This window comes from Notothenia rossii (assembly GCF_949606895.1).
Source record: "Notothenia rossii genome assembly, chromosome: 9".
Taxonomy (NCBI): Eukaryota; Metazoa; Chordata; class Actinopteri; order Perciformes; family Nototheniidae; genus Notothenia; species Notothenia rossii.
The window spans coordinates 22674418-22702022 of NC_136907.1; the positions used below are offsets into that span (position 1 = coordinate 22674418).

The 27605-nt window shown below is 39.4% G+C and overlaps 3 protein-coding genes across 4 annotated transcripts in view; 2 read left to right on the forward strand and 1 right to left on the reverse strand.

Moving 5' to 3' along the window:
* Window positions 1-4714: 4714 nt before the first annotated feature.
* supt4h1 (SPT4 homolog, DSIF elongation factor subunit) lies at window positions 4715-6362 on the reverse strand. The gene is made up of 5 exons (XM_079652615.1): window positions 6187-6362; window positions 5455-5561; window positions 5310-5365; window positions 5125-5178; window positions 4715-4963 (listed from the first exon to the last, which is right to left on the reverse strand). Exons 1-5 carry the CDS (start codon window positions 6253-6255, stop codon window positions 4896-4898), a joined length of 354 nt encoding a protein of 117 aa, XP_079508741.1. The 5' UTR covers window positions 6256-6362; the 3' UTR covers window positions 4715-4895.
* Window positions 6363-7469: 1107 nt separating this feature from the next.
* On the forward strand, window positions 7470-12240 carry hsf5 (heat shock transcription factor family member 5). The gene is made up of 7 exons (XM_079650571.1): window positions 7470-7614; window positions 9047-9529; window positions 9740-10078; window positions 10549-10640; window positions 10768-11142; window positions 11353-11457; window positions 11577-12240. The coding sequence occupies exons 1-6, from the start codon at window positions 7599-7601 to the stop codon at window positions 11455-11457; spliced, it is 1410 nt and encodes a 469-aa protein (XP_079506697.1). The 5' UTR covers window positions 7470-7598; the 3' UTR covers window positions 11577-12240.
* Window positions 12241-12767: 527 nt separating this feature from the next.
* rnf43 (ring finger protein 43) overlaps window positions 12768-27605 on the forward strand; it is a 90328-nt gene continuing 75490 nt past the window's right edge. The window contains exons 1-2 of one of the 2 annotated variants that reach the window (XM_079649802.1): window positions 12768-13764; window positions 13896-14249. In XM_079649802.1, the coding sequence (XP_079505928.1) occupies window positions 14028-14249 (222 nt within the window). In that variant the 5' untranslated portion in view covers window positions 12768-13764; window positions 13896-14027. Of the gene's footprint in view, window positions 14250-27605 lie in introns of both variants that reach the window. The other variant, XM_079649801.1, reaches the window with a different exon arrangement.

The window sequence follows — 27605 nt, forward strand, 5'->3', positions numbered from 1 at the left end:
AAGTACCTCAAAACTGCAGTGCAGTACTCAAGTAAAAGAGGACCTTTCTGTAATCCATAATCCCATTAACTATTCTGACAATATTATTCATATTTCTGTTATATTTATAGAAATGTAAATGTTTAGTGTTCAGTGAGACCCTGAGATAAAAGCATCTCATTAACAGTCTTTTGTAAATGTCAGCCAGGTGCCTGTGTGGTGAGAAGTCCTCTGTGTGCATGCATGACCCAAATCCATCAGGTTACAGGGATTTTAGAAAATGCCCAGACCCTGGAGCAATAAATAACCCTTCCTCTACAGCAGGGGTCGGCAACCCCTGACACGCGGCACCGTAACCAGTGGCACACTAAGAATAAGTGGAATAAGTGTGCAAAATATTTAAATTGTATTTTCGGATCCTGAACGAGACCGCCGCCAGAGCGCGTCTCCCCGTTACCTGCAGAAGGAAGCCATGCACGCAACGCAGCCCCGCTCTCTTTAACTCCAGGTGACTTTCTGCCGCTTTCCTCCGTGGTGCGGTGCTGATCGTTTCACCACGGAGGAAAGCACTTCACTAATTGCAGTACCTACAAATGCCGCAGTTTTTGCGTGGCTGTGTATTTAGTTGAAAGCCCAGTGGCGATCTGCTCATCTCTCATCGAAATAATATGCTACGCAGGTGCGGACTGGCCATCTGTGTGTTGAACTTTCCTGTCGGCTCCCAGACCGTAGTCGAGGAGGGCAGAAGCAACAAGCTTCAGGTTCAATAACCCACTTTAGCTTAAATGACTGGAGAGAGGCGAGCTCTTCTTGGGAGGCCGTTGCATGTATTTAGGTGTTCTTCTGTTTCACAAAATACATCACAGACCTGTTTTTCTGCTTCCTCGTTTCACTTCCAGAAACATACACACGCTCGCAAGCCACACCCCTCTATCTGTCTCTCTTAAAGGGACAGCGATCTCATCTCACTCTGCATGACCCTAATATCATAACTTGTGTGCTCTGGAGAATCACAGAACGGACGATCGTCCTTATTGTTATGCCGTTTAAACCAATTATTTAAATGTGTTTGTTAAATTCTGCATCATGTAAGTTGCGCTGACTGGTCCACACACTGCTTCCCCGCAGCGAGGCTCCCCCGCCCTCCTGCTGATAGTTGACGAGCATCAAGCTCCTTAAAGCCCCCCCCCCCGTTGATAATTCTCGATCGTTGGCACGCTGATAACAATTTTTTTTTTAAATGGCACTTCATATCAAAAAGGTTGCCGACCCCTGCTCTACAGTAACTGAAGCTACAGCTGTTACGCACGGGTGTTATCTATTACACAATGCAACAGTAGCTACAGCAGTGAGAGGAAACTGCAGATCATTTCAAACTATTTATGGACAGACAGTTGGTGAGAATCATGCGACTATTTTACACAAGTAATAGGTTTGTTTATGGTTCCCCCTGATGGTAATGTTTGGTACTACATCTAATCCCAGTACTCAGTGAAAGCACCATCTAGAGACCAGAATGAATAAATACCTGGGTGTTTTTGTAGAATTGGTTCAAAACGCAGAGGTGGGAAGTAACTATGTAGATTTACTCAAGTACTGTACTTAACCCTTTGGAGTCCCGGGCTAATTTGGCCGTTTTCGCATATTTTGATTTGTCTTACTAAACCCCATTAAGAAATGTTTGGCATGTCAATGTTTGGTATCTTGTTTTTAAGGACAACCTCACCTATATAACCTGATAGTTATTTATTTCTTTTTGAGATACTATATGAACATTTTGGACCCAAAAAAACGTAAAAACAGATTTTGAAAATGATATAATTGTTCATATAGGTAACACAAACATACACAACGAAACCATTTGAAAGCTGGAAATATATACATGGGATGTCACTATGATAATGTGAAAGTTTGATTGAAGCAGCATAAACCTATATACAAATTTTATGAACAAATAACAGGTGTATCCATAGGCTTTTTTTCCTAATTTCTCAAGTTCTGTCAACAGTGACACAGTAGGCACAACAAGACATTTAAAAGCTTAAATAATGTACATGGGATTTCATTCTGATAAGGCAAAACTGTTATTATAAATATAATACAAATATATATATATAGGCTATACACATTATGTACAAAAATCTGTTTTATCTGTGCCACGCTTCAAAGCAATTTCTGTCAACTACGACACAGAGGGCAACATCACAGGCTCCTCCTCCTCCATGTCAAATAACAAGCTTATAGCTTGACTCACGTTCAGAGTTCTCTTCATCATAGTTGAATCCTCAACACTCTAAATCTAACTATATCTAAATTCTCAATGTTTGTTTGTCACTTTACTTCAATCACAGTCTCCCGCCGTCTCTCTTTTTCTCCCGCCGCCTGTCTTCGTATATCTTCGTCTCTCTTCGGTTCCCGCCGTCCCTCTTCGTCTCTTTTTGTCTCGCTTCGTATCACTCCGTTTACCTGATTACCTCACCCCCTCCCTGGTAAATACACCTTGTTGAGCAGAATCTACAGTTTCCAGTATTTCCAGTATTTTCCTTTTCGTAAAATGATAAAATACAGCGAAGATATTAAAAATATTTGCTTCCATTATTCATACTTTTGAAATATATTTGTATTAACTTTATATCATCGTATCTCCGTAATTATGGGGTCTTTTTGCATGAAACAAAGACTGGCATATAGTTTCAAGCCAGTACTTTCGACAGAAATACACATATACATCCTGTTGAGCAGGGTCTACAGTTTCCAGTATTTTCCCTTTCGTAAAATGATCATTTACGGCGAAGATATTCAAATCTGTGCTTCCATTTTTCATACTTTTGAAATGTATTAACTATATATCATCGTATCTCCGTGTTTACTGGGTCTTTTTTGCATGAAACAAAGACTGGGATATAGTTTCAAGCCAGTACTTTCGACAGAAGCACACGGAAATGTTGTCCGGACTGTTGTTTTTATGCGGCACCGGCTTGAACAGGTCATGTGATCTGATCACGCCGGCGTGACGGTCGACTCCAAAGGGTTAAGTTCAATTTTGAGGTACTTTAGTATTTCAAGTTGCTGCTACTTTGTACTTCTACTCCACTTCAATTAAGAGGTATATCGTGCACTTTTACTCCACTACATTTTTACTCAGATTTTGATTTATGATGTGAAATACAATCTACAATAAAAACGACTTTAGTTGGAGTTAACACACAATTAATCTACCCTGCAGTATACAAAGGAATTCAGACTAGCTCCACCTTTACCTTTGATAACATGCATCATTAATAGTCAGCTCAAATTCAACCACCACATAAATCACAGCACCAGGACCGCCTTTTTCCACCTCAAAAACATTGCCCGTCTCCGCCCATCACTCTCCTCCTCTGCTGCTGAAACCCTGATTCATGCATTCATCACTTCAAGACTCGACTACTGCAATAGCATCCTCTATGACATACCATCCAACCTCCTCAATAAACTCCAACATATCCAGAACTCTGCTGCCCGCCTCCTCACCCACAACCGCTCCCGAGACCACATCACTCCCGTCCTCCAGAACCTCCACTGGCTCCCCGTCCGTCAAAGAATCCACTTCAAAGTCCTCCTCATTACTCACAAAGCCCTCAAAAATCAGCCCCCCCCCTACCTCACAGACCTGCTGCACCACAACACCCCTTCCCGCTGCCTCCGCTCATCAGAAGCCAACCTCCTATCCATCCCCACCCGCACCAATCACTGGACCTGGGGGGACAGAGCCTTCTCCGTCGCTGCCCCCTCCCTCTGGAACTCACTCCCACAACCCATCAGAGACTGCACCGACCTCACCACCTTCAAAAAACTCACAAAAACTCACCTCTTCAATCTGGCTTTTAATGTGTGATTGTTTTTGTATTATTTGACTTTAACTTTATATTTATTATTATTATGTATTATTATTATTATTATTAATAATAATAAAAACAAAACATTGAATATATAATATTCTGAAATGGACCAATCTGCATAATAAGTACTTTAAGTATGTGTTGATGCTTACACTTTTGTACTTTTACTTGAGTAAAACATTTTGAACTTTTGTTTTGCTTCTTTGGAACTTCTACTTTTACTCAATTAGAATATCTGAGTGCTTTCCCACCTCTGACAACACATGATGATAGACTGTTGACTTTCTTCTCTTTAGTGTAGCTATAAGAACACTACAGGGAATTCTCGGTAAATGCAACTTATTCTCTTGGTTTAAAAAGAATGGCGAGTTAAGGCTGTGTACATTCTGGGTGATTTTAATTTTGTAAAGTTCAACAAAATATAATACTCTGCTACTTCAGATATAGAACTCTAAAACTAATACTGATATCAGCATTGAGATGGGCATAGTTTATATTTTAAAATACATGCCATTACCTAACATAATTGTATTTTGATGGGTAAGAAATAGGTGATTTATTTTTTAAGAGCTTGCATTTGAGAAAATTATTATATATTTTTTATTTAATCTGGTATTCAATTTGGAGTTGTGGGCTAGCTTTAGTTTTTATAATGTAATGGTTGGTTTTTACTTTATCTTTTTTTATCATGTGTTTATTTTAATTTGATTGGTGATTACTTTATTTATTTTTTACTTTTTCTGGTGAAACTTCCAGTACTGACAGTATATTCTTGACATCCGCTGCTTCTTTTTTTACAACAAGTTTTATATCCCTGAATCAGCAAATCTCTCTGTGTTACAGAAATGACTCTGTTTGTATAAAAACAGAACTTTATTTTTCGCATTTATTCAAAGAAACAACATTTTAAAAAACGGAACTCCCCGAGAGCTCCCGTTCTAATATTTCTAATAACAAAAATAAACAAAAATGGAACAGTTGAAGGGCATTTCCATAAGACATGACTGACAAACACATTTAGTCCCTTCTTCAGGTTTAGGACTTCACTGCTGTATCTCTGGATTTGTAGATCACTCCTCTGCTTTTCAACTCTCTCACAACGCCTTCAGAAAAGAGACAAAAGTTAGTAACATAAACAGGGAATGAGTATAGTATATGTAATACTTAACAAGTTGGAGATTCTGAACAAAAAAAGCCAAACCTATTCTTTCTAGGTGTGTGAAATTGGCTACATATTGAAGTATTACAGTTAGATAAAGTGTACCTGGAGGAAGTCTGCCAGTCACTGACACTGCATATACACCTGGCTTGAAGTTACCTGTAAGATGAAGAAAAAACAAATACATTTTATTACTAGATCATATAACAATAAAATGACTTGAGCAAATGTAAAAAATAAGGACATGTTCTTGGAAATGGAAATGGTTTAATATGGGCCTACATCCTTACCTATCCTCTGCCATTTAGCGACCCAGCTGTCCTCAGGACTCATCATGGATATCACACTGTGGACAGACAGTTTTGGTTAGAATTAAGAAAATTGTTCAAACCATTGAACATTTTTTAATTAATAAATTCTCAAATCAGTGTTTACCCATCGAATGAGGAACTTGTGCATTCATAAACCATCTCTCGGTTCCCCTTCATCTGGAGGTACGACTCACAGTTGTCACAGCCGTCGTATTCAAACTGGTCAATGGTCTAAAGAAGACGGAGCATTTTATGAATGATCGATAATCGTTTAGTAAATAAAACGTCAAATAAAAAAGGCCATCACAACTTCACAAAAACAAACGTGACGTCCTCATTTTATTTTGACTAAATAGCCGAAACATTTTAGTTTCACAATGATATATGACAAAAGCAGAACATCCTATAGTTTCAGAGGCTGAATGTTGTAATTGTTTAACTATTAGCCTAAATATATCATACTTAAATAACTGTAACGATAAATCAATTTTCAAACAATTATGTTTCTGTTGATCGAATAATCTGTTAACCATATTAGCTTTGTTCAATACCGTAACTGACATGAAATGTTGTACCCAGTCTACTTTTATCAAGTCCTGTTCAACTGTATTTTAGTTTGTATACTGTATTTAACATTACATGTTTGAGTTTAGCCAAACAAACATTGTTTGTTAGAAATAAACTAAATACCGTACTTTCAACAAGTATATAAGAAGTTTAACCAGTCAGTTTGGGTGTTATTCGGCAAAAAAAAGCAGTATACACACATAGCAAAAGAATAAATGCGGCACAGATAGCGGCTAACAAGTTAGCAAGAAGCTATCTTGAACGTATCTTTACACAGTTTAAAGTTTACCTTCACTAAAGAACAAAGAAGACAGGCTCGCAAATGGCGAAGGTCTTTCGGGACCGTTTCCAGTGCCATTACGTTAAGCTACTGGACAATTGAATACCGAAAAATCAAACAGATGATTGTTTTGAATGTTTCCCAGTCGCCCGTGGATTACGTCACTGACTGCGAGGCCCTAAAAGACCAGCGCATAGAGGTCTCTATGTGCGCCTGTACAAAATTATTTATAATCTCCATCAGATTCAAGGTTACATTTCTATATCATCATGCACAAAAAAATGCAGTTATTACACATCTTGTTTGACAGGCTCCCTTCAACAATGCTATGTAATATATATATATATATATTTAAAAGCCAAAAAAATGTATTGCAGGTAGAAGATAAATTCGAATTTAAGACATAAAAGGTGTTTTGGGTTAGTTCAAATATTGGTAAAAAACATAAACGATAATAAAACAAGGTTATATAAATAGTGGTGAATAAATAAACTGAATGCAAACAGAAAGGTAGTAGGTTAATGTATGCATGTGATAAACGTTATATAATTTCAGTTACAACGATTAATTATGTTTGAGGTGTTTTGTACATTTTATTATAAATCTTTGAACATATGTGAACCCAATGCAATAATATAGTAAACTTTAATTACAAATAATGTTTCCCTTTCTGACCAGAACATATTATAGGACAAGATGTTGATTGTTATTTATTTCTTTATGCGTGCATGTATTTCAACCAATTTCAACCATCACTTAGTTTTTTTAAAATTAATTTAGGGTTTTTCCCATTTTTTGTTTTTGACAATATGCAACTAACTTTTGAATTAACTTTTACTTTACAAAAATAACTAATTATGCTGATTGACCCATTTAAGAATAATATATAAATTGTATTCTTTTATTATAATTATTAATGCATTAGTGTTATCAAAGCTCGTAAAGATGCAGCTAGTTTGAATGACTTTGTATGTTGCAAGGTTGCTTCTGAATTGACTCAATGTGTAACAAAAGTCTTATTATAGTGTGATTATATATTCCCATCATTACACAAATATGCAAAGTAACTAAAGGTATTAATTAAATTTAGTGGAGTAAAAGTACACCGTTGACCTCTCAATTTAAGTGGAGTATAAGTACAAAACTAGCAAACGGAAATACTCAAGTAAAGACTCCCAGTATTTGAGTAAATCTACTTAGTTACCTTACATCACTGGGGATTGTTCACGGTGCACCTTTAATTAGAAGCAGTGGACTTGAATGACCCCCCATGTTTGTTTCTAATATAAGGTGATAAACTGCCCTGTTGAAGAACATCATAGAACCCTGTCAGTTGGCCCAGAATCAGTGTCAGATGAAACGTTTAAACTCCAACAGCTCCAACGGTTCGGGAACTCGAGACGGTTCTGAAGAAGAGAGTCATGTTGTGTGATCCAGGTACAGTTTACATAATGTAATATTTCTTATTGTTCTATCATGATACACAAATCAGCATATCAATATATTGAAATTATTTATGCAAACGTACATTTTTGGTAATGTGCTGCAATCATTTCTTACAGATCAGTTACTTGGCGAGCTAACGTTAACGTTCACATAAAATAAGTAACGTTACCAATAACGTTACCGCTAAAGTTAGCACTTGGAGGAACTTAACTGACGTAAAGTTAACGATTTACAGCTTTTAAACTTTTTTAAGTTTAGCTACATCGTTGACATTCGCTTGAAGTCAATATTTTTTAAATATAAATACTCCGAAGTGTGAAATATTAGCTAGCGTTAGCTCATCACTTTCCTTCATAACTAGATTACTTAACGGGTAGTTAAAGTGGGTTATTATCTAACGTTAACATTAACGAAAAGTGTCACACCCCGTAAGTTAACGGTAATGGTATGTCTATTGTATTAGATTAGTCTATGACATGTATTTACCGGTTAATAATACGGTTATGTTGTACACGCTTACTTGGCTAGCTAAAACGAACAATAACGGAAAGCAACTGATGACGGTTTGCCTGATACACGCCCCTTTGTTTAATGTTTACGTACATACAAACATACTCAATAGCAATTGTTACTCGATATAGGTATGCCATGCCTGAGTTCATTATTTCCGTTATTGCTGTTATTTTAGATTACACGCATTTGTATTCACCACCTGTAAGTCCACCTGTTGTCTGCCAGTAGTTAGTATGACACAGAGGGTGAGCTGGCTCAAGCATTTTCTGTTGACCCTTTGGTCGACCTTGGTCCTTTAAGTTATTGTTTGTTTATTATCTCTTTTATTTGAAACGTGTAAAAGTGATGAACCTACCTCAGCCTCTAGAAACTGTTCATTGGGAGTTTTGTCGCTACACTCGACATTATGAGTAGCACATCTCTAAACTGGTATTCACTTTCTATTTTATTGGGAACATTATTTATTCATAAGCAGAATAGTTAAGCTTCAAAAACCCCTTTGCCTCTATTTTATTTGACATTAATTCAGTGTTTAACTTTGTGACAAATAGTAATGAAACAACAGGTTATTTTATTATAACACTGTTTTGTTTTTATGTATGCACATACACCAAGTTAAATTCCTACCTTGCAATACACCTGTTTCTGATTCTTAATTATGAAACATAGTTATTACAAACCCCCATGAAGCCAAATAATAGTTATTTTTTAATGTTTGTCCTTTTTTTTAATTTGAAGTGTATTTTTGTATTATTTAATCATTACTATTTAATGTTAAACATATCAATGTCTGCTTTATTTTGTATTTGTGTCTGTTGTGATATGTACTTTTGATTTTGCCTAATACAATGTTGTGTAAAAAAGGAAAACTATGTGTTCACTAACTTTTTCTCTGTTTCCAATTCTTCAGACAACATCATGGACTTTAGGGATAGTTCACTCCCTGACGGGATCAACCCGATGAACTTTCCTGCCAAACTATGGCGTTTGGTGAACAACCCGCTAAATGAAGGCATCTGCTGGGACATTCACGGCGAAGTCATCCTCATTGATCAACAACTCTTTGAGAAACAGATCCTGTCTCCCAGAGCCAACACCTCACCTGACGCCTTCAAAACAACCAACTTCTCAAGCTTTGTCCGTCAGCTCAATCTGTATGGCTTCAAGAAAGTCGATCAACCTATTAAACAGGCTGGATACATTGCAGGATATCATCAATTTATAAACCCAAACTTCAAGCGAGACAAGCCTGCATTTGTTGAAAATCTGAGGAGACTGACCGCCGAGAACAAGGCTAAGATAAAAGCTGGTGTGGACGTGAAAGCTCGTCCCCTGAGTCGATTCCTTCGGTTCAGTGGGGGAGGTGATTGCATGGATCGCGACTTGAAAAGAGGCAAGTGTTACGCATGACTTCTCATGGCTGTCCTATGGTGGTGTGTACTGTAACATCTTACTATTTCTTAAACCTGTCATGGGCTGGAATGGGTCCGTTCTAGCTTTATTACTTCCAACCGAACCAAATGTTTACAATTGCAATTTTAACAAGTGCTTTACAGTTAAAATATGGCTGTTTAACGGCTTGCCATGCTTTGCTTCCCTCTAGATTCTGCAGGAAGTTCTTTGCTGACTAGCCATAGTCCCCGACATCAGGAGTCCCAATGTCCTTATCTTCCAAAAAAAGCTCAGGCCATGACATCGCACAATGGAACCCCAGTTCCCCCACGATTTCTGATAAGGGGTCATGGTGCGGCTCTTTCGCCGATGGTCTTTGCAGCAGACAAAGGGATACCAGTCTCCTTAAGCCACCACTACCCTGGACTCACCACAGGCTCCAGTCATATGCACCTTCAGCAGAGTTTACTCGCCCGTGCAAACTCTGCAAATCCCAATTTTCCTTTTTCTGGTTCTCATGCACAATATCAGCCGGGCTACTTGGCTGCAGGTGAGCATAGCACCAATGAACATGTTAGCAGTATGGGTGAAAGAGTTAAAAACCACACTGTTTGCATAATTTTAGTGACAGGCCTTTATTTGACATACAATGTAATACAAATGTACTGTAATTTAGTTACAAAGATTAATTGACATTTAGGGTAACCTATTATAATGGTCTGATTCCAGCCTCTTAAATATGAATATTTTGGTTGTTTTACTCCTTTATGGCAGTAAAAGGAAGACCTTTGAGTTGTAGACAAGACATTTCGTTTGGGTAACACTTCTTGACATTTTTCACAATGTCTTACATTTCAGAGACCATACAATTCATCAACACTCAAAATAATTCTTAGCTGGAGCTATTATTAAAATGTACTAATCTCTGTGTTGAATGATTTGTGAGAGTGTAAACATTGAGGTTTTAACTTCAAATCCTGCATTTTATAATAAAAAAACATCTGTTTTTATTTTTTCAAGCCTACCAGTGCTGCCATCCGAGCCTTATGGCTTCCCATATGGCAGCTGGTGGACTTCAGCCAGTGCCCCTCTCTCCCCACAGATATTACCAGGTAGGGGGATTGAAGTGTGCTCCATGAGTCATGTTATCAGTGCCTCAAAATAAATCTGTTTTTGGTTTAGGAAGATGGACTATGTTGGACATTTACTGTTACTAATCTTTTTATTTTTCTGTTGAAGGCAAGCTATCCTGTGAACATGTTTCCATATTCGGACCCTCACCAGGACTCAAAGACCAAGGAACACCATGAGTTGAACAAATGTGACATCAACTTGGACACAATCTTCCAGATTGCCGATGAGGTGATGCAAACTCCACCCAGTAGAGCTGGCCTGGTTAGAGTTGTGACCCCAGAGATGCCGGGCCCTGTGTTAGTGGCGGTCTCCAACACAAGCATGATGAGTGACAACCTGACCAGCCCCATGAAAGCTAGCCCTTTGAGCCCTGGACCCATCACGGCTGTGTCAGCCAAGAGTGCTCCGATTCATTACAAACAAGACGAGAAGTCTGTGATTTCAGTACCTGAGAAAATGCCTGAATCTGACATATTTGAGGTAAGCCTCTACATTGTACGTCTCCTTAAGGCTTTACTTTTCTAAAATCAAAAGACTTTGCCAGGACAGATGAGGTCTGTCTATTCATCCATGATGTGTATTTTTACATTTTGATGATGTATTATAGGAACATTTGCAGCAGCTTAGCAGAGGCCATGTAAATGATGTGGTTTTCTCTCTGCCCCTCACCTAACCGTTGATGATGCAAAGGACACTGAGCTTATAGATGTCGAGGAAAGGTCGCCTCTAAAGGAAACCAGTCAGGCCAACAATGCCAACAGCAGCAAGGATACAGGAAGTACACCATATCTTTAGGTAAGCTGTTATTGAACATTAAGATAGCACTTTCAGATGAAAACGGGTAGAAGAAAAGGCAGTTCACATGTGAGTAGTTGCAACATGTTTACTAACAGTTTGCCTTCTTTTCCTTTTAGATCTCAACTTGTTGATTTTAATGTGACAGAGAGTCTTGATTCATTACAGTATTTTATTATCTTAGATTTTAACAACTTCATCTCCATTTCAATGATTTTTTGTTGTGGAACGGTTTGTTGATGAGTTGAAATGTTAACCTTATTTACATTATTTTGCAAAATGTGTAATATGTCTTACGTGTGTATTTCCCTTTAGTGTGTTAACTAATTGCTAGTGATACATTTAAAAAAAAAAGAAGTAGAAAGTAAGGTTTAACCTCTTTAAAACGCTTGTGTTTTAAATGTAACTGCCTTCTGATGTTTTCAATTAATTTAATTTAACTTTATTTATACAGAATTGCTCAAGTAAGGCAAACTCAGCCTCATCTATTTTAAGGTCCACATGTTGGACTTACTGTTGTTAATACCGTAACTGCTATTGTTTGTCATAGCAAGTTACTGCTGTAATGGTGCGAAGAGATGTAATGTTTTTTAATGAAAATATATATTTGAATCTACTATTGATTGTTTGCTTTGTGATGGTGACAAGTTGGTGTTTGCAAATCTTTCGTTTATTAATTATTTAATGCACCCCTTTTCCAGTGTTTTCAAAATGTGTAACTGGCATGTTTTTAAAGGCACGTTGCAAAAGCTTTATAAATAAAATGAAATATACTTCTGATAATTAAGCTATAGTTTTTAATGTGTACAGTATGTCATGATTTCCTGTTGACGCTGCAGCTGGTTATGTACAGTAGGTGTGTGTACACTAGAGGTAGCCACTGACTCGTGTTTGAGAGGGCCGCTCATGATTGGCTGCTCCGCCCTCAGCCTCCAATGTGGCATTTAAGTGCTACTCGGAAGCTCCTATTGCATTATTTTATAAGGTATTTATTAATTCTGTAACGTGTAAGTGTTTGACGGTTTTAACCAAGTTTGTAACACAGGTCTTTTTTCATAGCTGTTTATTATCAAAGACTATAATTTGACACCACATTCTGTGAAAATAGGAGTTAAACACAAGTGGTAACTTTGACTTAGAATTGTTTCTCATAACATCATTAATTTACATGCAATACGTGTTAACTACGTTTATCTTTCGTCAAAACAAATCCAGTGACAAAAGTCCATCCTCCCGCAAACACATCATGATTGGTCATGTGTATCGTTTCATCAAAATCTAAAATGTCTGACGGCACGTGAAGGCAGCAGCACAGAGAGCAGGTAGAGAGTGTCAATGAGATCCCAGGGGAGCGAGAGACAGTCCGGGAGGTAGACTTTTGGGACGGTGTCATAACTGTACACGGTGTCTCTCCACTTTATCAACTTTCAATGGAGACCACTAGGAGTTTGGACCACTTTTATTCCGTACTTTTGTAGTATTTCTTCTCTGTGCTCGTTGATGATTTTGATAAACAATTCATTTTCTCTCGGTGTTCTCAGGAGGATCGTATCTAATTTCTTACAGTGCAGCGGAGTCACTGAACTCAGGGGAATGCCTGTGTGTTTTTCTTTTTACAGCGTTTATGAACACCGACTGTAGAAAGTAAGTTAATGTGTCTGTTAGAGCTATAAGCTATAAGCGAAGTAAGTCAACGGTCCATTTGCTTTGGTTAATAATTAGATAGAGCGGTGTTCTGAATTTAACAACTTCTTTGAGGGTTATTTTTTTCGCAACTCCTCGGTTGTAAAGAATATTACTCAACTTTTTGGCACTGCTTTATCTGTCAACATGCCTTATAACTTTCCGGCGGCAACCTGTAACCCAGCCTTTGAAGTACAAGTCGTCGCTTTTCTGCGTTTTTTGTGGAATTATCCAGAAATATCTGCGCCCACAGGATGTGCTTTATCTTCTCACTCTGTTTGGAAACTCACACACTGTGATTGTAAGGTACAGTGACTCGTGTACACTGTAATATTAATAAGAGTTTGGATACAGATGAATATTGAAACAGTGTTCACAGGACCTGCCGTTCTTTGGGGAGAGGATACTACAGCTGAACTATAACGCAAACACGTTACAAAAGAGGACACTTGTTGTGTATGGTGAAGTTTAGGCTGCTGGACAACTACTGCACACTTCAAGCTCTAACACGACACAGCGTGTCTTCATGGTGCCTTTGAGCATGCAGTGTTTCGCCACCCACATTAATGACACTGGATAAAAGTTTCAAGCTCATTGTAACTCGGAGGATATTCTTTGTTCCATGTGGGTACTGCTTTCTATAACGTCTCGAGTTTGAATATTAACTCTGGTGCTGAATGGAAGTTTTAGGATTTTCACGCATGAGTTATGATGGCAGTCCTCCAGCTCTAAAAGTTTGGTTTGTATCTGTTTAGTCGTCGACGCGGAGAGAAGAAGTGGGGGACGTATAAATATATACACATATTTTCTCCGTTTGTCTACCCGCGGCGCTTGCCTGCTTTGAAGTCCACCATGTGCGGCCGGGCACCGCCGCTACAGCCGAGGCCATGACCGTCCCCCAGCGGCGCCTGGCCGGGCTCTGGCCGTGGCTGCTCATGGCGGCCCTGCAGGTGGTGCTGGGCCAACCGGGCCTGGAGTCCGAGCGGCAGGTCCAGCGAGCGGTCATCAAGGTGGCACTGCTGAACCAAGAGTCGACGGGGAAGCCCATCACTCTGCAAGGGGTGTTCGTGCGAGGAAGTGCCGGCAGAGCGGAGGGAAAACTAATGCAGGTAAGGTGTAATAAAGCAATCAATGTATTTCTACTTTCTGCCCACTCTCTCTCATCATGTACCCCCAAACATACAAAAAAAGAGGGAATTCAGGGCTGCAGGATGGGCACCTGCTGTTCAGCCGGGGCCCCACCACTCTAGGCTCCCATGCAATAGTGCCCTGAAAGCTCTTAGGAATGTATGCCTTGCTTAATGACACTTAATTTGGTAGAGAAGGGAGAATATTGATTGACAGCCTTACCACTTGGAATCATTTCTGCTTTAATATACTTTTGCCTGTTGCTCTTATAACCCCTTTTCCCCAGGGAATATCAAATAGACATTTGTATTGTAGATATCCCACTTTTCTAACATCATTCTGAATGTGCAGATAATTTAGAGACAGTATTTATAAACTTGAGTGTTCTCCCATACTGCGGATAAGAAAAATCATGCATGAAGTTAAATGGTGCCTGCAGAGTAACAATCTACCATTCAAAGTCCATACATTATAAAAAGTAAAATTCATTTGAAAATGAGTTTTTAGGACAGACTGTCGTACCTTAGTTAATTTCTTCCTCCTGTGCAGTGACCCACATGTTTCTCCAGACTAAATAACTGTTTACACAGCATCAACTGTCTGATAAACCAAATGATGTTAACACCTGTACTGTTGCTATACTGCATCAAAATACTGTAAACTAGTGGCCATGGGTTACATGGAACACTCTCTGCATCTTTCTGAGAGTTTCCCACTCAGCATGTGATGACAGTAAATCTAAATTCCTTGAACAATAGAGATGCAGCACAGGTGTTATTGAGGTAACTTGGTCTTCAATCTATTTTTACTTATCCTTTCTAAAAACATGGGTGGGGTTGAGATTGCCAACCTCTTTATGTGTATCTTTCCAAAGATGAAAGCATTACTTTGCAGTTTCTATTTATGGCATCTATTTCTCCTCCAACATTTTGATAAGAAGGTGTGGTTGAAATCATGTTTAGACTCATGCAAACCTAATTTGAGCAAACATGTTTTTTTACCGTTTAGGTTTTTAAAAAAAGCATGCCGTTACCTTTGAAATGTAAAGTATGTGCTCTATTCAGCGTGCATATTTAGGATTCAGTAGTGGATTAAGGCTCCCAGGCCTTAAAGCTCTAGCTGTGTCAATTTATTTACCGTCTCCAGAGAAACGGGACGACAGATTTGAGGCACTGTAGGATCTTGTCTCTTCTCACTCAGCAGGCGTGGGAGGTTTTGTGAATGGCAAGCCAGATGCTGCAGTTAGCCATAATTGATAAGGATTGGCTTTTTAACAGAGAAAGTTGTTAGGCATTTGTCTAAAAAGCCATTGCTGTTTTCCTCTCAAGTTAAAACTGATTTGGCTTTTAATGTGCCTGTGTGGGATGTTGACAAAATGTTATGGAGGCATATCACAGCGCAGGTGAGATCAAAGACACTCCCTGGGATTTCCAGCGTTCTTTATCTTTCTTCCTCATAAAACCGTGCACAGTTATTATGTAGTGTTCCACATGTGAATGTGCTGTAGAGGAAATACAGGTAAAGGTATTGATCCCCTGTCACCCATGAGCTTCAGCCACTTATTTTAAAGTATGATTACTTGATCAGTAATGTAGAACTTATAAGAAAAAGTATACAAAATAAATTCAGATGACATGTTTTGCTTTGCCAAGTCTTAATGCTCTGCTGATATGATCCCTGGTTTCTCTTGCTTTCTGCTGGTTAAAAAGTCTGTACAGATGCTTGTGTCCTCTCTTCTGTTCCCTCAGTCAGACTGTTGGTGTCAGTTCTGTCCGAGCAGAGGAAGGTGTAGTTTTGTCAGGGCTGCTCCCACAGTGCACAGAGGTGGTGTTATGCTGCAGGATGCTCTTTGTTGCAGCTCAGGCCTGTTCCAACAGGTCCTCATTGCCTCTGCAGGCTGCTCTACAGTCCTGCTGTATGTCCTTGTCTCCCAGTGGATTGGGAGTGGGGGGTGAAAGCTGGAAAGGAGGTTGAGTTCCATTAGATTCTCTGTCTCACTCAGGCTTTGTCCTTTTTATTTGTGTCTTAGTTTGGCCTCTCTCCTCTGTAATTAAACTGTCCTCACATCATGTATTATCATGACCACAATGCCAAATTCTCTTCTAGTAAGCATAACTCCTGTTTAGGAGGTCAGCCAGTGCATTCTGGGAGTCCCAGAAGATGGCCCAGTCTTACTCTGGGTCATGCCGAAGCATTCCAATCACTTATACATAAACTACAGTTATTCTTTATCATTTTGGCCACATACACATCTTTAACATGTTGCCCCTCTGAGCCTTGAGCTGTTTTATTAGAATGATCAGATTCTGGAGGTTGATTTGGAGAAAATTGTTATCTTGCATTTATCAGCTAAACATCCATTTCCTTTAAAAACTGCAAGGCTTTTGTACAAGTCCATACAATGGTTAAAAAACATACACTGTAGAAAAGTACAACAGAAAACAAGAACTGGATTTATTTATTTTAGAAATCTTTAGATCCTGTTTAGATTTTGTTTACAAACACATGTGAGGAACACATTTGGAGTGCTTTGGATAGAAGAACATCCCATTTTGTTCCCTTTTATATCAAGTCACAAGACTTCTCTCTGATCTATTAAACTGTGATCTCCCTGGAAGTATGCCCTGTCCTCTGAATGAACACGTTCATTGGAACACTGGCTGGGCTCTGGCCAGCGCTATTTGGACAAATACAAGTGGTAAGGAATGTTGACTCTCTCTCCTTTTACTAAAAACAGCTTGCATTATGAGCAGAGGAGCAATGCAATGGCTTCTGGGAGAGCTTTGAACTTGAGCGACTCTCCTCTTTGGAGAGAAGCAGTTTATCCTCCAGTGGGCATTGTGTCCAATCATAAGAGCTCCACCTATTTTCTCTTAATCGTAACTTTCTTTTCTTCCTCACTCTGTGTTTTTTTGGTCTTTGTGCTTTGAAATGTTGAATGGACCTTTGAGAGCTCCCTTAAATACATCAGCTATAATTAAGGCAGGGCAGGCAATTGACTGAACACCAGTTAACTCTGCACCACTTCACATTCTTTCGCCTCCCTTCTCAGTGTCCCACAAGGTACTGAATTCCTCCTCGTCTCTCCCGAGCCCTCCTCTGTCCGAGGACACTATCTGCACGTTCCCCTGGCGGGCCCTCAGCTCGGCAGTTTGGGAACGAGCGATGGGAGGGCGGAGGCGGCGCTGAGGGAGAACATCAAAGTGCGTCCAGTTCCGAACGTGAGCTGGGATGATTAAAAACCGAGACTGTTTACACTGCACTTCCCATATGGGCCCTCTCCTCCCCCTCCCTCTGTATTTCCTGTCCATACTTCCTATCTCCCTGGATGAGATAACAGCCTGTCCAGGTCTCCTCAGGGCTCCTCACTGCTTTACATGTGGGATGCACTTTTGGGCATAGCTTAGCCTTTTCATATGTGGCATACCATGAATATATGTATTCATGTTGAGGCGCCTGGGCCTTTTTTTGTTTCATAAAAACCCTTAATACCAACCCTTAAGAACTTCATAGTGTGGTAGTACTCTAGATGAAACGTTGGTATATGAATAATCAGAATGGTATCAGGAAATAGGTTTGACTCCAGATCGAAGAATGATTTGACATATCAACAGGGATGTGGATAGTCATTGAAACCTCCAGTTGTTTGCATGCTAGTGAATTCACTCACTGACGTTCAGTTCAAGTCTTTTTTGACACTACAGTAAAAGTCAAAGTAGCATGCCTGCTCTAATATTTGCTGCAAGCCTCAGTTCACATTTACCATGTGAGACCCCAACATAAACAGTCACGTCCCAATGTGTCCCATCTGCCCCTTGGCGACACAGGCAGTTATATAAAGCTATGAATAAAATCGCTATAAGCTCACAATTTCCCCCTGCTTTGCCTCAGCGCCAGTTGAAAAGAACGCTGACTTTTCTGTGATTTCCAGCTGTTTGGGTAAAAAAAAAAGGAAGGATCTTCAGGAACAAATTTAAAGCTAGCATATAACACATGAAACACTTCAGAGCTGTTTATGCAGAGATTATTCTGTGAAGACGTGGTTGTGTTTTTGGATTTCCATATGGTCATCAGTTCAGCAGCCTGCTATGGCTTTTCTATCATCTCCTCCCTCTTAGTGATCCGAGATCCCGATCCCATGTTGCCTCTGGCTCTCGCCTTGAACAGACCCCCACGTGTGTCAAACCTATCAGACGAGCCGTGGACTAATGGTTTCTCCTGAGCAGGGATCTGACAAAGCTGCGGCCTGCAGCACAGGAAGCAGGGGCTAGTGCTGTCCTGTCCAGCCTTTTCCACAAGAGATGGCTGTTGAGATGTTTCTTAGGGCACTGGGAAGAAGGGAGAGGCAGGTAGGGGAAACATGGCAGATCTCTTAATCCTGCCGGCCCCCTTCTTTTTAAGTCATTAGACCAGGTCTGGAATTCATGAACGTTATACAACACATTATTTTCTACTTTTTCATAGCTCTCCTCTTGCAAATAACAGGAGAAAGTATCTGTTACTTCAGTATACACTCTGCCACTGGCACTGGTTCACTCATGCAGTCAGTGCCTTTGTGCAAGAAATCCACATGCGTAGTTCCACGTTTTTTGATGTAGCACACCATGTAGAGCATGTAGAGCTAAGTACGTACACACAATGTAGTCTGGTAAAGGCATTACTACTGGACGTGTCCTTGAACCGGCCCACAGACAGGGCGAGTTGGAGAGAAAATAGTCATCCCAGGGCTGAACCAAGCAGGGCCGCATGATGTATCGTTTCACGGACATTTCAAAATTTCAGCGCTAAAGTCACATCGCAGAACGTGCAATGTCAAGTAAGGCAAGTTGACTCAAACACATCATGCCATATCTGTCTGATAGAGCATCATTTATTTATTTGATGAATTGGTACTGCATACTCATGGTGCGAGATATGCAGGCTCCGCACACACAGGCATCCACCAATCACAATAATTCGTAATCAATTTATCAAAACAGGGCCAGTCATCGAGCACAACTTGTCTGTACAAAAAATGAATATTCGTATGCAAAAATAAATGCAATGTCAATTATAGGGAAATATTCTGACTTGAGTAATGATCATGTTGACTAAAGACAGGCACTTTGTTGGCGTCTTCGGAACATTTCCAGTATCTTTTCATGTATATCGCAGAAGAGAAAATAAAGTACAATGTCAGGTTTTTCCCAATATCGTGCAAACTAAAACTACAAATCTCACATTGCATCGAAGACGTGTTCAAGATAGTGGTAGTCCTCTTAATCGAGCCAATTAATGCCTATCGCAGTATTGATTTTTCTATAAGGTGTTTTTTTTTTACGAAGCATAGTTCTTTACATGTGAAAAAAATGTTGTATTAATTATTGTTTAAAACTAAGTTCAGTAAAGTGATTATCATTTGTACTTATTATTATATTTATTTACTGGTATTTTATCAGATAAAAAAAAAAACATTGCCATTGTTCATTGGTGACTGGCCGCCCTGCTCTCTTAATATCGGCATTGTCTGTTGAATAACGCATATCGGTCGAACATATTCGTCCACCTTCAACACAATGTGTGTGTGTGTGCTTTGTCATTCACACACTCTTTTGATGTTCAACAAAGTGGTGGAGGAACTTGAAATATTGCATACACACATGAAGAGAAACACATAACTGAAAAGTTAATGATACAGGCTTTGTCTCGCTCCTCCTTTTGAGCTATTTTATTGTCTGTCCCTCTAAAAAACCAGCAGTGCACTGAAGGGGTAGCAGCTCTTTTAAGTTGTGCCATCGTTCAGCCTTGCATCCATTACAATGGAGAGCAGTGAGTCACCGCAGACTTTAAAAGCGCACATGCACACACTCAAATTCACACACATTCATTTATTTTTCTTTGATGGCAGCTACCTGAAATAGTGCCAGGCGGGGCTGAGGTGCTTTCAGGGTCAGGGGAATTCAATTATGTTAGGGTTAAACAGTTGAGGATACCTTGGCATTTTGGCATTCCTAGTGAGATCGGTATCTTGTGCGACCTTTCTGAATTAGTCCTGACAGTGCAGGTCAAGTGAAGCACCTGTCCTGCAACCTTCCAGAGGAAACCGACCCACGGGAGTACAGAGGAAAGCCCGCTGATCCATGGCGGGCGTGGACGCCAAGCTATCCCTTCTCAGGGGATCAAGGCCACATTTATAGAGATGTACAGAGAACCATGTTGCAACAGATGACAATTGCACCATGTGGCAGTAGAATTTAGAGGCTACTGGTGGGCAAGTTGACTGTGTCTGTTTAGTTTAAAGGAAGAAGGTTGGGTATACTTTGGCAAACACATTGAAATACATTAAGATTCACACATTTCACAATTCACTTTTTGAAGAAACTGTCTTTTGAGAAAAAGTCAGCTAACTTATTCAAATCATATTTTACAACTGTTCCAGTTTTAGTCATGCTAATGGCATAGCTTCAAGGATGGTATTGTCAAACGTTCCGACAATGTCCTGAAATAAATCGTAGCTATTGGATGGATTGCCATGGAATTATGTACACATGTTCATGGTGCCCAAATGATCAATCCTAATGTATTTGATGGTCGCCTGAACTTTCCTTTTTATCACCATGAGGTTGACATTTATTGTGTGGTTTGTGAAATGTGTTTAATGGATTGCAATCATATTTTGTAGAGACATTGTTAGCATGCTAATATGCTAAATATCAGCTTGCACTCATACAGAGCTGCTAGCATGGCTGGAGACTTCTAGTCTTTTTTTACATTTCTCTGTTTTTTCTTGCCATTTCAATGAAGATTCTTCAATAATTGCAACATGTACAGTTCTAAAGAAAATAGGACTTGCACTGCTTACACAATCTGTTTTACGTTCTACATAGTTTTGTTATCAACCGTGAAACAACAGATTACTAGCCTCTAGATAAGCCAGATGTAACATATGCCAGACGTATGTTTACTGTGCATATACAGTATGTGCTTGATTTTTTTCTTCAAACTTGAATAAAAGCTTGTTTTTAATGGAGTTAACTTTACAACACAAACAACTCCACTAGTATATGCAAAGATTGAGTATGTTTGTTGGACAGTTTGTTGCAGATCAATTTAGCTTCCTGGATTTGTTTGCACGTGATATTTGCATTATGAATTCCCAACTTTACGTAATTATTTGGGACCTACTTTATGCTTATCAGTAGACAGGTGAAATATTACCTGTTACTTCCAGTCAAAGTGTTGACTTCATTAAGTCCCTTACTTATTCCTTTGCTGCCTTTTCTTCTCCCGGCTGCTAATATCAAAGGCTCAGAAGCTTCTTTGCAGGTTTTCATTTATCTTGTTTGTCTCACTTCTTCTTTCTCTCACAGCTTCAAATTCCTCCTCCTCACCTCCTCTCCCTTAACCAGCCCTCTCTTGTTTCTTGACAGCTCTTTAAAATGGTTGTAATTCATTGCATGTGCTTAGTTTCAAGGACAAAAATGGCTACAAGCACTCAAAAGGCAGGAAGCGCTTAGTTTGCTGAGAGGTCGGAGGAAAAGAGTCATCACCATACAACAGATAAATGCTCTCTGACACACTCCCTCCCTCTCTCCGGCTCCCTGTGGCTCCTTCACTCACTCTCTCAGGCAATTTTGCTTTGTGCTTGCCGCTTTGGCAAATACAGCAATAACACCTCCCAGCAATGTAATTGTATTACACAGTTGTTTGGTTCCTGTTTGAGAAGCTAAACAAGAGTTGTACTACATGTTTGTGGCAGAGACATGTGTGCCAGAGCTGCAGAATGATATTGTTAAAAAGCAGAATTCTGCTTTTCTGCTTGAACGCTTGGCTCAACAATCCGCAAGGAGAGGAGCTTTCACCTGTGTGACGGTCTGATTCTTTGTGTGTGTGTGTGTGTGTGTGTGTGTGTGTGTGTGTGTGTGTGTGTGTGTGTGTGTGTGTGTGTGTGTGTGTGTGTGTGTGTGTGTGTGTGTGTGTGTGTGTGTGTGTGTGTGTGTGTGTGTGTGTGTGTGTGTGTGTGTGTGTGTGTGTGTGTGTGTGTGTGTGTGTGTGTGTGTGTGTGTGTGTGTGTGTGTGTGTGTGTGTGTGTGTGTGTGTGTTCACGAGGCGGAGCTCCCATACTGAGATCATTTACCAAACTCTATTAAGCTGGATCAAAGAGACTTAGATCTTTCAGTGCTGCATGACTACAAAAGCCATATTGTAACCTCAGATCCAGGGAGATAACGCTGCTGACAAAAAAATGCTTTATGTCTGCAAAAGTCACATGGTCACTTCAAAACAACAAACAGCATGTCCCATTTTTGACCCTTTTTTTTTCCTTCAGAGAAAGGCTTCAGTGTTAGTTGCGATAATGGTGCTCATACTTCCCTGCTTCATGCAGAGTTTGATTTATTGAATTAGAAAAGCTGAATTCAAATGTGGAACAGCACCAAAGTGGCTTGAGACTTGTTGAAATATTGCCCTTCGGATGGCCATGCAGTACTGTAATCAGCGTTACAGTGACACGTTACTTTGTAACGCGTCACTGTAACGCAACCACTTTGTGTGGTAACTAATAGCGTTACCAGCTACCTATTCCCATGAAGTAACGCTGTTATAGTTACTGTGATTTAAATGGGTGCGTTATTGCGTTACATTATGTGATGGAACTGAACCGAATCTCCCTGCGGATGTAACTTACAGGCGAATACAGCGATGTCCTCTCACAGCACCATGGAAAAGTGAAAGTAACCAAAGAGGAGTGATGATTGGTTAACGGGGTAACATTTCAGGGTAAGCCAATCAGAGACAAAGCTGGGCGGGGTCTTGCCTTATGGGAAAAAAACACACACACGAACACTTGCTAATGCTAACACACACACGGCAACGCTCACCACCAGCACACAGACACACAATGGAAGATGCTAGTATCAACGAGAGCAGCAGCGCATTTACAACTTTGAGATATAACCACTATTTTCAAGTTGTGGGTATAAAGGACGCAAAAAATATTACGGTCAAATGTAAACTGTGCCACAGAACAACACAAACATTTGTATTTTTATTGTTGTTATTTTCAAAGTAAAGTAACTTGTTACTAGTTACTGTTATAATTTAGTAACTAATAAAGTAACTAGTTACTTTTTTTAGAGCAGTAACTATAACTATTACTAGTTACTTTTTAAAAGTAACTTGCCCAACACTGAATTTAATACACACTATCACTCTCATGAAGGCCACATGCCACCCATCATGTGTTTGTGCTTTTTCTACATGGGAAAGGAAGGAGCTAACTAGTAAAACATTAACAAGTGCCCACTACTGGACAACTTGGGAAATTCTGACTGATGTGCCTGTTCTATTTAGTCCAGGGAATGAATTCACACATATAATCTTGGTTTTTAGCATTAAATAATTGACGATAAGATACTTATAGGATGTTGTCACGTAGGGCTGCTCAATTAATCATATATTTATTTTTTTCGCACGTACGATTTTGGCTTGCAACGATTATGAAAACAACAGAATCGAAATAAAACAATTATTTTTTTGTATTGGTTTTTCAGTTGAATTATACTTAAAGTTCAGGGTAATCAACTGTTAAAAACATAATGTTCAAATATTTTTTTTCACTGTAGCTGTCTTCTTAATTGTTGTGCTAATTGTGCAAAAAACATTCTTAGTCAAATTGTTGTAAACCAAGAAAAGAAAATGAACAGCGAAATCCTAAGGTGTCTTTTAATACAGCCCGTTGCTGAACAAAGTCATTATCTTGTAAATCACAAGGTAGACACACCCTAAAGCAGGGGTCGGCAACTGGCGGACCGAGGTCCAGATCCGGACCCAGACGCCGACCTATCCGGACCCGGAGCTATAATCATCAATACATTAATAGGCGATTTGTCGGCGCCTCCCGCTTTTTTAACGCTGATTTGGGTGACTTGTGTAATTCGTGGAGAACCGAAGAGTTTTCATTTGGGGATGGGGAGCGGGGGGCGGGGGGGGGAGTCCGTCCGTCAGTCCGACTTCTTCAAAAAAAAGAAGAAGAAATCTAGACCGCAAAATAATTAAACAGGCGAGTACCTGTTTTTCCTGGCCAAGGACAGGTTCCTTGAACACAACACGAGCGTAACGTGTCTTCACGTGGTATATTGTCTCGTCTGAAATGAGTGCTGCTGACGGAGAGCACCAACGCCGCTCCAGCTCTTCAAATATTGCAGTACCCATAAGGAGCCATGCCGCAGTGTTTGCGTGGCTGTGTCTTTAGTTGTAAGCACAGTGGCGATCTGTTGTTATTAGCATCTGGTTAGCTAGCTATGCTAACGAATTTAAAGAGCTTTTCTACAACCAGGTGGAAGAGAGCTCTCTCCTGAGAGGCTCAAATAACCTCAGCTCAGTGAGGTTCAGGCACACCTTGATATGATCATTATAGCTATTAATGAGACTAAATAAAAAACAGGTATAAAATACTATATGACAGTAACAAAAAAGTTGTTAAAAATAACAATAATAGAGTTTAAAAGGGGAGTGATTTGTAAAATATCCAAAAAGAAAAATCTGCTTACAGTTCTGTTTCATATGGGTGTTGAAAGATGAATCCATAGATCTCTTAATTTTGCTCTCAAAGTGCACCAGATCAATGCTTTCAACTTCGATATTTAAAAAAAATCTTCCCGGGGGAGCATGGGTTAGGTTAGGTCCCCCCCACCCACTTAAATCATGTTCACATGGATAGCATACTAAATACATTTGCATACATCTTGTGTCCATATCTTTCTGTTTTGGTGGTCATGCCACAACCGTGCACGTGCATGCATACGTGGGTCATGGTGAGATCTCTGGATTAAGAGGGTTGCTTTTTCTTTGCACAACATGAAAGAAAGGCGAAATGAATGGGCTGTGATTTTAGTTTTTTTAAGCAGAGGTTGAGTTCAATAATTTGTACGACCCTCGGAGGATGTTGTAAAAATTGAAAGGAAAAAGGTTCCCCACCCCTGCTGTAAATAATAATAAAAACCCTTGATTTATAACTTAACATCTCTGTCTCCTATTGATCTGAGTATATTATAAAGAATAGCCAGTTAATTGAAGCATTATAGCACAGGCCTTTGTCAGATGGTATATTACGCAGTTTTTTTCTGCTTCGAATAGTTCTCTCTTTTTTCACCATACCTGTGTTTGCATCACTGTAACCACTGAGCACCTGCATGTGTATGAGAATGGCCCTAAAACCATTTCAGCCCAGATTTACAAACTCCTGGCAGGACAAGCTCAAGTTCAATTCTCGCACTGAATTTAAAAAAAGTGAGTGAGGGACTGCAATATAAGGGGGAAAGAAAGAGAAACTTTAAAACTGTTCAATTGTTATGATGTGTAAAGACTGATATTGTTCTATAATCGTCTGAAACTGTTAAGGCATGATGTGAAACGGTTAACAAAGAAAAAGGGAAACTCAAGCTGCTGCTACACTTTATTTTATTTATCTAAAATTAAACACTTTTAGGATGTACATATTTTCAAAAGCTATTTTATTTATTTTCTCTATTTTATTTTTAAATGCAGCCCGAGAGGAACATTACACATATCCACAGTATTTTACTGTATATCTGTATAGTTCAATGTTAATTGACAATACCTATTGTTGTTTTTGAATTATACTTTCTTTATTTGATTGGCAGTCAGTTGTTGATTGCATGCAGACGTTGATAAAGCTACAGGCTACTTCAATATATATCACATTAATTCATGAAGCAAGTTAGACATTTTGATGTTCCGGACCTTTGCATGGGGAGATTTTATCTAACCAGACCTCGTTGCATTTTAGTTGAATACCCCTGCCCTAAAGCATACCGTGCTTTATCATCTAATTTACTCCAAACAAGCCCATCATTTACTCAATGAACATCACGTGTATAGATGAAGATGGCAAACTAGTAATTGAAACCATAAACTCATTAGGCAAGTATTTACTAAGGTAATAAATCAGGTGAGAAGTATGGTAGTTATCTCATAGACTTCCATTCAATTGGACTTCTTTTGAAGTTGCCCCCTGCTGGCCATTGGGATGAATGGAGGCTGCTTTTTGGGAAAGACTTTTGTTTTTCAGATAGCAACAGGTAGTGACTTACAAAATAAAAACCGTCAATGGAAAATGATTTCGTCATTCCCTTTTTGCTTGAAACAGGGTTGTGTTTTTCCCTTTTGCAGCTGCTTGTCTTCGACTGCTGTGAGTGGGAGGTGAATGATTGTTCTCGTGAAAATGGCTGATCATCATACTTCCAGTCACATGCCTACCAGCATGATGGATGGCTGTTCTCTCAGTTGGACTAAATGAAAAGTGCATGCTTCTGAATCAGACAAAGGGTTCATATGTCTGCCAGACAAGTGTATTTCACTGATGTGTTCATCTCCGCTCACCTGCACTGAGAGTCTTCCTCTTCCTCTCCAGGGAGTTTTGGTTGAACATGCACTCTCAAACCGGCAAAGAGTAAATCCCATGTGATTACAGACTAAATTGAACTTGTGTCACATGCCCTTTGATGCTACATGAACATATGCATGTGCTCAAAAATACATTTAACAAAAGTCTTGACACTGCCATTAGTACCACTTAGTAAGTCTGCCTGTACTACTTCATCTGTGTCCATGTTGCACCACAGCACATACTATAGGGCTAGATCTAAATCACACAAACCCAACATGCTATACAGATTTGATTAATTATAAAATCTTAATTTAGTGTATAATTGCTGTAGAGATCTTTTTCGGTACAAATTATAATGGCTTATCATTTTTTGGGAATTATTATATAGATACATATTTAATACAGTAGAACAAGATTATCTTCTGTCTATGTATTGCTCCTAGTAGTCAAAATATGACAACATTTTTCTTAGAACTGTGTAAATGTATTTCCTTACAGATATTAAAATGACATTTTTGACCAAGGCTGATTCCTAATTCACAGAGCATTGCTGCTGGTGGTGCTGATGTTGCTCTCTATATGAAGGCCGGTTTGGATGACCACATTTTGCAAATACAACTGGACTTATGAAACCAAGGTCGACTTTGATTGGGTACGACTGTGCTCTGGTCCTCTTAGATTGTGTTTCCTTTTCTTTTTTTTAAAAAATTAGCGATTCCCGAGAACCTCGCTCGACAGGCCAACTGACATCAGATGTAATCATTGTTTAAATTGGATTAATTCCCTAAATAATTTGAACAAATTGAACACAATGAGGATAATTATTGACAATGTCCCATGGATATTTCTTACAATTGTTCAGGATGAAGAAAAGTCATGCTTTTCATAACAATGTTTCAAAGCCTTGATGGCCACAGTAAGGCTATGTCAGACCTCCCCTTGAAGCATA